Source organism: Haemorhous mexicanus, chromosome 3 (genome assembly GCF_027477595.1).
Source record: "Haemorhous mexicanus isolate bHaeMex1 chromosome 3, bHaeMex1.pri, whole genome shotgun sequence".
Classification (NCBI taxonomy): domain Eukaryota; kingdom Metazoa; phylum Chordata; class Aves; order Passeriformes; family Fringillidae; genus Haemorhous; species Haemorhous mexicanus.
The window spans coordinates 68478302-68491658 of record NC_082343.1 but is presented as its reverse complement, the minus strand read 5'-3'; the positions used below and the strand labels follow the sequence as shown (position 1 = coordinate 68491658).

Genomic DNA, 13357 nt, shown 5'->3' with positions numbered 1-13357 from the left:
AGGGGCAGATGCCAACCCCCTCTCTCATCACCATGGTCAAAACCTGTTTCTGTAACAGCACCTCTGCAACCCCAAATGCAACCCTGGTATCCCTGGCAAGTGCTAAGCCTCAAAACTGGCCCTGTCAGGTTCTGCAAGCTAGGGAACATCACAAAAGAGGCAGGATGCTATGGAGCTCTGGATCCATATTTTGATGTGAAAGCCAGAAGTGACCATTAGACTTAAATCCTTTGGAAAAAAAGAACCTTTCACATGTGGGAAGGAGCAGCATTACAACCACAATTTTGACAGCTATAAACACTGACTATATTCAAGAGATCTAAAAACTAAAACACACACCAACCCATCTCTCAGAAAAAGAAAGTAAAAGATCAGTCACCTGTTTACCAGAAAACTGTAGCTGCTCTTGTAACATGAGGTACTCCTCTCCATTCAATCTTGTGCTCTCCACTGAATACATTGTGGCCCAGTACAAGTAGCCATTTACTGAGTCCACAACTAGATCCCTCACTGGGAACACAACATGAGCTACAACATCTATATGGCCTCCCCACAGTGATTTCCTGTAGATCTAGGGACAAAAGAATTGACTTTAGCATCACATCTAAATCATCAGCTATGATCAGCTGAGTGTACATTAGTGACTTTTCCACAGCTGCTTATCAAAAGACTGTGCAAGCCTTCAGCTTTCAAAGCCTAAACCTTTTGCATTCAAAGTAAAAGGATGAAGAATAATGCAAAAATATTAGTTCATTTTTGCCAGAAAGTAACAAAAGAAAAAAGCTGAAATAGCTTTTTCCCTTCGCTTTCCCAGTTTTGGCAGCCTTCTGTCTGACAGAACTTCTCACCCACTTCATATTCACTATTCACAAGTGTAAATGAGGGTGCAAGGCAGTGTGAAATCTGGCCTCCTAGCTCCAGTTTTTAAAACAGCTTCTGACTTTGCACTTACAAGGAATGAAAGGCATAATTTGACAGCACTGCATAAATTAGCACTACAATTTTGAAGTCAGATACCTTTTAAATAATTCACATGTCAGTGTTCCTGATATGAGAGTGTACAAAGTGCAATTGTAATTATTTTTTAACTGCAGTGATCTGCAAAATATCACAGAGCAGAGGTCAACCTTGAAAATCTCTGTGTAAATAAATAGTGCCAAATTTGATTAAAATAAAGTCCATCTACTTCTTGGCTGAGATCAACAGGGCAGCCTCCATTTTCACCATCTTCATTTATTTTCACAATGTGGAATCCAACAAAACTGTTGATAACATGTTTGATTTGCCTGTTTTGCACCTGGTGAATTCAGTATCCTGCATTAGTGAATGTTAGTGAATATTTTACCCCAAACTTTTCTATAACTGTGGAAAATCACTTAAGTATATCACTTAGGAATCACTTAAAATCATTTAAGAAAGGCCTCCTTGTTCTACACTACAATAGCAAAGGTCCAAATGTATCTCAGGTTGCAAGAAGTAGGGATTAGTTTCCCAAATACTGCCTTATAGTCTTCATTGTTGACTTAAGGGATTTCTTTTCTTTTAAGAAATACAGCTATACCTACCGTATTTGCTTTGCCAACCCAATACAAGCACTGACCCAACCAATCAAAGGCCAACATCCTTGCATTTCTGATGTCAGACACGGAAGTGTTCTCATTGGTACCCTTTCTTTTGTTCAATGTCCAGGTCTGAACTTGCCCCATGGAATTAATCCAATAAAGAGTGTTATTATACCAGTCGAGGTCTTGAACAAAAAAGAAAGATGTTAAGCATAACACAAACATGTTCAAAAAAACCCAACCCATTGTTTTAAAGAATAAAAAGCATTCAGGCACTTCAGCTTTTTAAAAATCAATACAAATGCACAGTTAGGCTCAGCTAATGTGCAGGTAGATGCTTCGTTATAGGAAATAATGTACATGTATTGTACATTTATAGCCCTGATTATGATAAATGTATGACCCATATTGGGATGCTGGAGACATACCTATTTAGTTCAGAGGGTTGATTTTAGCTCTGCTGTAACTGGAGATGTCAGAAGGGTTACACTAAGGATTAATTAGACTCAGAAAATAGAAGAAAGGGGATGAACCCAAAGTGTTGGATCAGCGAAGCTGCTGTACTGAACTTCACGACATTCAAGTCTAGAGAACTCCTGTCTTTTAGTGCTGTTGGTGAAATTTATGGAGAGCTAACAAATGCCAAAAAGCCTGTAGCAGCAGCATACAACTTGTTTAGTATGTACCTGAAACATTTCTTATATGAGGGTAGAGGAGTTCTCCTTGCCTGTAGCTATCCAGTCGCTGCTTCCAGAGACCCTCAGGCCCCACAGCCAGTATATATGGTTCTTCTTCAGCTACAAAGCAAGAAAACTGCAGTTGTGCACACCAACAAACAATTTATGTTAATATTTGTCTTTCAATAGCAGCAGTTCCTGTTCCTGGAAAGTTACAAAAGCACCTTTAAAACTGTCCCTGTCCTAAGGAATAAAGGACAAAGAAGAAATGCATGAAAATATCATAATTTGAGAAATTCAGAGACTCATGGCAGTTTCAGATCCAGAACTATAAGGCAAATTGGAATCCTATTATATGCTGAAAAAGCACTGTGGGTTTGGACCTGTCCTTACCAGAGTCAGGTAAAAGTCACCCCTAAGCCAGTCCAGCCCCTAAAACTGGAAGGTATTTTGCCCTCAGGCTTAAGTTAATTTGGGTGAACAAGGTTTCAAAAAACATTCCAAAGTCACGGAAATCTCAGACATTTTGGACACGTCCATTTTCCCTAATTATCTATGCTCTAACCAAGGATTTTCAGCATTTGCTGAGCTGCACATTTCCATGAATTGTCATCAATCCTCAGGGCATTGCACAAACCACTTCATCATATAAAGTTATTTACAGAGCAATTAAAAGGTGTAACACCTCTCTTACCGTATCAAATAATATTTTAATAGAGTATTTGCATTAGAAATATGTAGATAAGTACCAGTGTTAGTGCATAAATAATATTTAATAACATTATTCTAGTTTGGAAATCTTACTACTTTGAATAAAAGCAATTTTACTTATCCTGTATTCTTTAATTCTAAGAAAAACCTTTTTGTGCCCCTTATTTTGCAGTCTTTGCTGAAAGTGTGTGCCTCACTAGGTGGAAAGATTTATACACACTTTGTTCTTCATTTTTCCTGTGTGACAAAGCAATTCTCACCTTCTTCTAAAGTTGTACCTCTAAATGACTCTGACCATGGCCCTGCACCAGCAGGAGACACAGCTCTGACTGACACCTCATATGCTGTGGAGCTGGCCAGCCCCTTCACTGTAAGCCTTGTGTTACTAATATTTGAGACAACCCATTCCTCCTCAAATGGGTGCTGAGGTGACACTTTCACATCATAGGTCCAGTTCTGCCAAGCAGATAAACCTGTGTGAAGCAAATAATTGTGTGAGTACAGAGTAAATTGTTGTAACTGGTGATACACATCCTTTGAGAAAGATGCATATTGGAGACTCATTTCAAAAATGCCAATATCAGTGAAATTAGGAATGCATTAAATTAGGGATGCATTAAAAATTTACACTTAAATTAAAAGTTTAAGTTTATTCTTAAAACTTAAAGATACATTAATAATTCTTCCCCTCTGGCCCTATGCTTCAATCCCCCATGAAGAATGAAATTAGAACAAAAATTTTCCCTGGCCAGATGATTCTCTGTTATTCAAAGACACATGCAAAGAGGGTAAAAACCATAGCATAATCACAGACCAAAAGTCATTACATCTCTGCCATGCGTTTTCTGTGTGACACCAGTTGCTACTCCATAACATACGAAAGATCAAGCTTTGTTTAAAATCCTTGCAGGGGGCATATGAGTTGCCAACACACACTTGTGTTAATTTAGACAATTTAGCTCTTTTACTGGCAAATGATGGATTAAATTTTTGAAGCAGAGGCAATTCCATAACTTCCATCAGTATCTGCTATTGAAGTCACTAAAGCCCAAATCAAGAAAAGGGAAACCAGAAAGTTACTTCTGTAAAAAGAAAAGAAGTGGGCCTTCAGGGATAATCAGCTGAACTTACTGGTTCCAATGGTGTGTTCAGGTGGTCTCCAGCTGATCACAGCTTGGTCCAATCCAAACAGAGCCATGACAAGATGAGGAGCAGTAGGTAAAGGAAAAGGCTGAGTTGATGGCCCATAGAAAACCAAGTTACCAATGCCAAAGGACTCTGGGTACACCAAATTGCAGTCCACAATGTACTCATTGAAGCTAGAACTTCCCACTGGAGAGACCTCCTCGTGGAAAACTGCCGAGCCATCTGTGACTATAAATGTGTTATCCTCATAAACAAAGCTCTCCATGTCATCAAGTGGCACGTGTGATCGCAGCGTGTGAAACTCTGAACCATCAAGAAAACCTGACACAAAGGCCCGTTCTGTTTTGTTGAAGAAAATGAGTCTCTTAGATTGGAAGTTGATTGTAAAGGTTCTCAAAGCACTGGATCTCACCACTGGTGAAGCTGCAGAGGCAGTGCCAGGAAAGAGTGGAAGGTTTGCTCTGTATATGCCATCCTCCAGGAGACAGAATATATAACTGGCCATAGAGCAAAATAAACCCAAATAACTACAGTGCAAGAAGTCTGCAGAGCCACAAATATTTTAACAGCTAAGACATGAGCCTGTCTTTATGTACAATTGAAAAATGCTTTTGGCACTATTAGTATATATATATACTGGGGAAACAGGCACATCAATTTTTACCTTCTGGGAATTTACAGAGCAGATTATTGGAGAATATTCTTCTATAATACCTTAAATGCCAGGCATGAACATTTTAAATTAATAGAGTTTCATATTCATAAAAGTATGAAATTTCCAAAACTCAAATTTCTGTTTTGGAAAATCTTTATTTCTTCTTCTAATGCCCTAAAGAAGAAAATGCACAAAAAAATACATCTCTCTTGTTCCAATTGTTTTGTAGCTTGTTATTTGTTGCACTTTTGTTTTAACTTAAGCGCTTGAAACAGGAACCTAGATGACTAATGAAGTGGAGAAAATTAGAGAGCAGCTTTATAGCACCTTTGGCACCAAGTGCTCAAAGGAGTTCACTTACCCATTATAGGGATCAGCTATAACCTTCCTAGGGGACGTCACGTAAAGGGGAGTGACGTCTTCAGCTACCGTGCAGTTCTCTAAGTGGCAGACATGTATCTGGGGAATGAGAAGAAAAATGGGTGATGCGTTCATAGGGTGTTTGCTAATGAGCAGACAAGCTGACCCGAGATTCCTTCAGGGGATGGAGAGAATGAAACACCTCTCTCACAGTCCTAGGTCCTTCTGGGCTCCTGAGTGTTCAGTCAGCCAAGGATAACCCTTGTACACAAAGCCACGACAGCTTACCCTGAAGCTGTCAGTCATACCTCTAAGCTGGAGGGAAAATTGGTTATCCAACTGCCTATACTCAGTTTGGAGGGTATAGGCAAAGTTTACTTTGAAAATGATCTGGCAGGGAAGGTAAGTGTTTTTCTGGTCCTGGAAGCAATACCTTGGAATTCAGACATCTCTGTCATCGGTCTGTTCATCTACAGCTCATTTGTATCTTTTCATCACTACTGCTTTTCCTGTTCCCTGTTCCCTGTGCAGTAAGCAAAGGATCAAACATGGCAAGAGGATTAAAAACATAAAAATCCCCCACTAATCATCATGGGCAGGTTTCTAGTCCTTTGTACATTAGAGGATTACATGGGTACATGCAAAGTCTGACCATTAGTGTAACTGATGTTTTATGAGTACGAAATCCAAGGCAGGGTTAATCTCCATTTTCTCTTCAAACTGAAGCAGCTGTAATCTGAGTTGTTGCTATTGTATGAAACACTTAACATATTTTGTCAATTATGACAGACAGTAAAATCACTGTCTAGTTATCTGACCACCTTCCTGAGGCAGAGTAGGAAATGAACAGAGTACGTGGGTAACCAAGAGAAACAGTAGGCCAATACTGGGTATGAGGAGGGTGTGAAGGCAGTCTCAAAAACAAATCAAAACCAAAACACTTATGTCCTAAATAAGGCAAGGAGCCACAGTTCCACGCAGGGTGTTTACTTTAAATATGACTTGATAGTCAAGCCTTTCTTCTTTGTTAAATTACTAAATATGTGAATATTAATGTTATATTAAAATATATTTTTGTAATTATATTTTATGCACACATATCTATACATAAATCATATTTTTCTCATGTAAAATTAATCATGTAATCGTTCAAATTAAGCAAGAAATTAATTAAGCACTAGAGCATTACCTTTTCATTCATGACAAAGTATATCCTCTGGTAAAGCCAGTCTACTGAGATGGACACAACATTCCCCCAGCCAGCATAAAAGAGCATTAGGTCAGATACATCAGACATATTTGCTGTGCCTTTCACCCAGATAGAATTCCCTTCAGAAAAATAGACCACTTGCTGATAAATATTCACAGAAATACCTAAAAATAAAAAGATATGTGCACACAGATAATATAAGAAAACTTTACATTTTTCAATTAATTTTTCTACTTGCCTTAAAAATATGTATTTTTCAGTCTGCAACCCACCATCATCATCATCAGAGAAAAGTTAACTGTTTGCTCTCCTCACTTCTAGTCTTCTTTCAGATAACAAGGAAACATTCCCATTTGCTATGTAAGTGACACTATTACAGAGAATTGCCCTTCAGAAAGGTAATTAGACAAAGAGAGGACATGTAATATGCAAACTGACACTGATTGCCCCTCTACAGGTCAAACAGTTGCAGCTGGCATCTCCGCACAAAGCACCACTCACTCGAGAACTCAAGGTTCAGATCATCTGCACTATCCAAGGCTATTTAGGCAGGGGAACATTCTTTCTGTGGAGTCTTTGTGGCTCTGAGAAATTTGGTAGATTAACACAGGTTTCCACTCTGTCACCAAGGACCAGTGTAGATAAGAACCATTGGAGTGGTGAGTAATTTGAGATAACATGGTTATCTGGTGACTTCAGCTTCTAAATGCTGCCTTAGTATGCTAACACACCAGCACTGTATTTTAGAGCTTGGCATTATTTAATCAGAAGTTTGAACCACTTTATTTCCCCATATTCATGTTGAGAAAAAGTAGATAATAATCTCAGAGAAATGTGGATTCATCTTACCTCAATTTAGATACCTGCAATGTAAAAAATGAACCAGCTGCCTAGATACAGTAAAGAAACAGTTGCACTGGGGAGAACATTTGTCACTTCCTAATGCCTGTCATTTCAAATACATCAAATCGTTCTCAAAGTTCCTATTTCTCCTGATTGACTATAAAGGGAGACTAGATACTGTCTTAAGCTATATGAGGTGCATTCTGTCCTTGGTGTAAAGAGGTCTTAGTCACACTTGACAGAAAAGGAGAGCCCAGTCTGATTTTACCTGTGATGTTGTGTTGTATAGCACCATTTGGTAGGCACTGAGCAGCTTCGAGGAAATGTCCTGTGTATCTCTTCCTTAATGACTCCTTTCTGGATAGGAAGAGCCAGGCTGCATTTTCCTTAACTGGCAAAGAGAGAAATTCAGAATTTAGATGACCACAGCATGTTGCTAACTCAGATACATCATTAATAGACATGCATGTGCCCAAATGTACCTATGTCTGTAGGTATGAATACTTTCTTACATTAGCACTGACAGACCAAAACTTAAACCCTTTGAGTGCTGAAAGTACATGGATTTTATTCACAATTACAGTCGATTCTGGCTCCTCACACAGGGTGAGAACAGGCCATGTGAACTTCACACCATCATTCCTGCAACAATAGTCAGTTCCCTAGTGAGGGAAAGTAAGCAAGAGCAAATGAAGCCTTACTGACTCGAAGAAATGAAGGCACTAAGACATCCATGTGACTTCAAGATCCAGCAGAAATAGGACATTTAACCCCTCTGGACTTCTTTGAAAACCCCAGTCAAACTAAAATATTATCCCACAGAGCTGGAGAAAAGCAAGGAAAGTATGTTTATTTCAGGTGTTTTAGTGTAATAATTAGTGATTTAGTCAAAAAACAAGTACCTATTACAGATACAGATGATAATGGCATAATATCATCTGTTTCAAAGGTGATAAACTTACTAATTTTTTTTTCTAATAAAGACAGAATTTAAAGTCAATGAGGATAGTTTTGGTCACATAAGCTGATTTCATGCTTATAAAGGCCCAAGTAATTTACATCAAAACGTCTGCAGTAAATCTATAGCTTCTGTCTGGGCTATACATAGCCCTGGGAAAGATAGTTTGCCTCACTTCTGAATCTCAGATCCTTGGAAATCTAGCACACACCTCGTTAAATTGATTGTTACCTTCATTTTTAAAGATGGTGTATTATTTCAAGTATGATTTTGGCTAATTTCCATCAGCAAACAATCCTTCCCTTTTTTTTCTCCTCTCCAGCTTAAGCAGCTGTCTGCAATCAGATATCATTTCCTCATATGGATATCACAAAACTGTGATCAAATGCTGTCTTAATTTATTCCCAGATAATCTGCATAGATTGAGCTGCGTGAATATCTCACATGATGCACTGTGAGTAGTTTCAATAATGATGCCTTCAGAGCAAAGTACAAGAGGCCAATATTACCTCTTTATCTCTTTTCAAGTAACATTTCTTGCAATCTACAGCAGAAATCAGATTCTTTCTCTGACCCTTGTCGGGGCTCAGATTTACACAGCTCAGTGCCTGATGCAGTAGCACCATTTCTGGACATGCTACATGACAAAAGGCCACTCCTGTACATGTTAGCACAGAAAGAAAGCATGTGCCTGTGCAATTCAGGGGGAAACAACTGAAATTTTATGTGGTGACAAGTAAGGGGGATAGGGTGGGTCCCCACCCCCATAAGGTGGGGGTTTCGGGGGCTGTGGGGTTGGTTGGTTGGTTGGTTTGTTTGTTTGTTTTCTACCTTAAATTAATTGCTTGGCAATTGGATTGACATAGTGAACACAGTCCAAACTTTTCAAAAATTACACAAATATTTATAACTCGGGGTCAGCCAACTCTAGAGTTGTAAGTAAGGAAACATCAGTGTGTCTGTGCTAATACACACAGACAAAAAAATAGAAACCAATATTTTAAAAAGCACTAGAGAAGCAAGTTCAGTTTCTCTAACTAATAGCAATTCAGAGACAGTCTTGAAGTGTTTTCATAAAGCTGAAGCATTTCCAGGTGTTTGACAACTGAATCTTTTCATGATAAGGGAAGTCTTTTATTTTCCCTCCTAAAAGAACATTTTGATGACATCGATTTCACTCTTATTTGTGCTCTATCTCAATGTGTATCTTTCTCTGCCAGTTAATTGATAAGTCTGCAATTCTTTGAGTAATAGCTATAGTGCATCATTACTTTCAATATTAATTAGTTGATATAGTAAAACAAATACCTCCGTGAAAGAGGAAAAAAAAAAGTTGGTATGATTTCACATACTTGCCTTGAGATAATTGAGAATTTTTGACAAAAGAGTTTCACATTAAGTGATCATTCCCATGCTGTGCTGCTTTATCACATCCACAGCTGAAGAACAGGACCCTCTCTGATGTGCTATTGACTCCTAAGTGAACAACTCCTTGACATGTTCACAGTCTAAATATTTGTACTCCTGCCAGGAATGTGGCAGGCCAGGGAGTATGAGTTTGTCCACAGGAACAGACAGTGGTAAGGACTCTGCTGCTCTTGTACCTTTGGATGCCTGGGTTGTGATGTCGGCTTCAGCAGGGGGTCCAGCACCAACCTCATTAACTGCCACAACACTGAACCTATGGCACATCAAAGAGACAGGTCTTGGTTGGCAGGTTCCTTTTGAAAGATTGCCTGAGAAACATTTTATCCAGTAGGGAAGCTGCTACAGAAGTGCTTGACTTTCAGAAAATGCCTGTTTAAATATAATGCTCTGGGGAAATTTAGAATAAAAACAAAACCAACTAAAGTTTGAATTGCCAAAGGCAGAAAAACAACAGAATCTTCTAAATTTCCATTCAAAATAAGTTTTCAGACTCAGGAGGGCAACTCAGCTTCATTTCCAAGGAAGATCTGCACTTACCAGTGCAAGCAGAATGCAGACCTTTGCGTTTAAGAAAAATGGAGGAATTTTTCCAGATGCTTGAAGGGCTGGAGAAGACCCCTCTATCTGTCTCCAGCTACACTAAAAACATGCCACACCAGACTAAAAAATTAAAAACATCAGCTAAGAAAATAGAGCCTTCCAGCCCTATATGCAGGTGCTTTTCCTTCCTCACCATCTGACTTCTGCAAAAGCAGACAAGTTACCTGGGATAACTTGTTACCTCAAGGAAGGTGCCCTTGCTTTTGTCAGGATGTAAGTAAGCAGCACAGTTGTGCAGAAGTGGTATTAAGGCATACTTGGTGCTATCTGGGCAAAAAGTGTGACCTCATACCTGGCCATGTTGGTATCTTTTCTTTTTGTACCTGTAAGTGGTGTTTGGGAAGGTGGAGTAGAACTGAAAGCTGTGCCCTCTTGAGGCTCTCAGCAATTCATGATTCTCGCTGGCCAGGAGCAAGTTATATCCAATAATCAATCCATTTGGAAAAAGTGGTGGAGACCAACTAACTTCAACAGTGTTTGGACTTGAACTCTGAATGTCTTTAATGACAGGAGCTGTTGCAGGAACTGCAAGACAGAAATGTCTGACTCCAGTATTTGATTAGGACATTAATTGATTTTGATTTTTTAAATACATTTTTAGGTTTCACACCTGTTAATTCATTTATACACTAATAAATATTATTAGGGACAGTTAACATTCCAGCAGCATTTCAATGTTCAGGAAAACAGGACTGTGTTTCAACTAAATACATGCATAATTATGTACAAAAGTATCCCATGTGCCCTCATGATTTTGTCCATGTACTCTTCTGTGGTTTCTTTTAAAACCAAAGGCAGGGAGAAGCCCTAAATCTTCTAGGTCAAACAAAAAGAACCTAAAGTTTTTTTAGTTTGGTCTCCTGCAGGCACCCAAGAGACAACATACACGTGGTTCTAAAGACTAGGAACCAATGTCTTCTGCCAAAGAAACAACAATGAAACTCAAATGTTTCTGTTAAGGTCCTGAAAGATGGAATTAATAGTGCAATTCATTACCTCCAAAAGCACGTGTCCGGTAGCTGGGGCTAGGTGGAGAATGGAGCTGCAGCTGAGACGTAATGATCCAAACCACTTGAAACACGTATTCTGTGAAGGCCTGAAGGTCTTTGACAGTATATGAAGTTTCAGATACTACCTAGATTAATGCACAAACACAATTGGGCTTTTCCTTCCTCCAGCTGCAGCTACTGTGTAGGATGTTATGAGGGCAAAAGAGGAAATATATATATTGTTGTATGAGACAAGACAAAAAAGGGCAGCATCGTAAGTTTAATTAAGAGGATATTCTGAAAGTTATTTTCAGCATAGATGTTGATTTTCCATCTCTTCAGAACATTTTCTCTTCTCTTTCCTCAGAACACAGCACCAAATCTCAACAATGAGCAGGTAGATCAAAGGATTGATGCAATATAATAGTAAATTTTAAGAAAAAAGTAAAAAAAAAGCTGAAATAGTAGCATGTTGCAAGTAATGTATTTTAAACATATACCACAGGTTTCAGATACAAAGGATCCTAGTTACACTGAAATATTTATTGTCTGAAGTAATTGCTCCCTATTATTTCATCAATGATTCATTCAGAATAACTTCCTGCTTAGCAAATTATCTTTACCTTTGATTTGTGGCACCAACTTGTCATGCCCTGTAAATTGGTCCAATGGAGATGATGGCAAGATAACAAGTGTACAGCTGACGCAAAAGAACAAATTATGAGAATAACTCTACTGAGTCAGAACAAAGGTCTTTCTAGCCAAGTATTGTGCTTTGACAAGAACCAAAAAAAGTTCTCTAGGGAAAGGTATTAAAAAAAGAGAGAAGAAAGCCTACAGCTATACTTCTCCTGAATATTCTCATTGGCATTTCACAAGCATGACTCAACATGAAACAATAGGAATATTTGCATTTAGTAGAACTCGATTTTTTCTTCTGCTAATTTTTCCAGCCACTTTTCAAACCCAATTTAGTAATTTTAGCAATTTTAATATTCAGGAGTTTAAATTTAGCAATTTAGCATCCACACGTGCCAGGAAGTAGCTGAACATTTCAACTACCCATTCAGTGAGAAAATACATCTTGCTAGTTTTGAACCTGCTGCCTGCTAGTTTCTATCAGGGTCCCTAATTCCTGTGCTGGAGGAAATGGGGAATCATCCACTGCTTCTCAGTTTCCCCATGCCACTCATGATTTTGAAAATCCCTTTCATGTACCTAACAGATTATCCAATATCTTTGTAAAAATAAAAAATAAAAAAGATCAGAGAAGAGCCAATTTCCTGCAAAGTAAAAGGAGGTGTCCTCCATTACCTCTGTGTACCTCCAGTCACCAGGGAGCTTGCTGAACTTCCACTGGACGACATATTTCACCCCAGAGATGTTAGCTGCCTTCCACCCTAATGTGACACTGTGGTTTCCAATGACAGATGCAAATGGTGCACTGGGTTTGTTCAAGTAGTCTGAAGGGAAAATACAATATAACAGCAAGAAAAAATCTTTCATGGCAATCCCTGCATCTCAAAGATAAAAACTTTTTCACACACTAAAAGCTGCAAAGCCCATAAAAACACATAAAAGACTATTGAAAATGTTGCTGAGTAACTTGCATGGCATTTTAAAGACAAAGACAGTTTGATAAGTCAGACAGAAATGGGCCAGGTTCAATGTGAGCAGTTGTGACTACTGCCCCATACTTGTGTAAGTGCATTTTTAGTTACAGCTACTTAGTAAAATTTTTCTGAATAGAAACATAGAGAAGGCATAAAAGACTTCTGAAAATATTTTCAAGGGGACTATTTCAATAGCACTGCATTGGCCCAGGGCATCATCTTGAACAGCTGAGATTGGATTCAAAATGTCTTATGTCCATGAAAGGGAGGGAAAAATGTTTTACTCCAAGAAAAACTTCAGTGTATTTATTAAAAGAAAAGAGTGGTAGTTTTCTGATTAATGAAAATATTGAAGACATTCCTATTTTTTAAATAAATCCAGATCATAGAACAAGACTACAAATTTATCAGACTGTCAGTTGGACACAGGACTCTATTCAGACTTACTTAGTGCTTCAACTCCATATGCATCCTCTGCACAGCTACAGCCAAACTTACAGGAAACTGTCTGTGTAGGGCACAGAACTCACAGGTTAGCTTTGTGTGAAGGCAAACTTCCTTCCAGAATCATGCAGACACATTTTAAATACATACAAATTCTCTGG

The 13357-nt window shown here is 38.5% G+C and overlaps 1 protein-coding gene across 1 annotated transcript in view; it reads right to left on the bottom strand.

The window, feature by feature from the left end:
- The window catches only part of ROS1 (ROS proto-oncogene 1, receptor tyrosine kinase), an 85710-nt gene that overhangs the window by 47547 nt on the left and 24806 nt on the right, over nucleotides 1–13357 (bottom strand). Inside the window, exons 6-18 of the mRNA XM_059843297.1 lie at nucleotides 13200–13260; nucleotides 12454–12602; nucleotides 11147–11285; nucleotides 10474–10675; nucleotides 9727–9803; nucleotides 7433–7555; nucleotides 6301–6485; nucleotides 5113–5210; nucleotides 4082–4593; nucleotides 3211–3423; nucleotides 2249–2359; nucleotides 1566–1747; nucleotides 380–571 (exon numbers count right to left, since the gene is read on the bottom strand). Coding sequence (XP_059699280.1) covers nucleotides 380–571; nucleotides 1566–1747; nucleotides 2249–2359; nucleotides 3211–3423; nucleotides 4082–4593; nucleotides 5113–5210; nucleotides 6301–6485; nucleotides 7433–7555; nucleotides 9727–9803; nucleotides 10474–10675; nucleotides 11147–11285; nucleotides 12454–12602; nucleotides 13200–13260 — 2244 coding nt within the window. The remainder of the gene's footprint in view (nucleotides 1–379; nucleotides 572–1565; nucleotides 1748–2248; nucleotides 2360–3210; nucleotides 3424–4081; nucleotides 4594–5112; nucleotides 5211–6300; nucleotides 6486–7432; nucleotides 7556–9726; nucleotides 9804–10473; nucleotides 10676–11146; nucleotides 11286–12453; nucleotides 12603–13199; nucleotides 13261–13357) is intronic.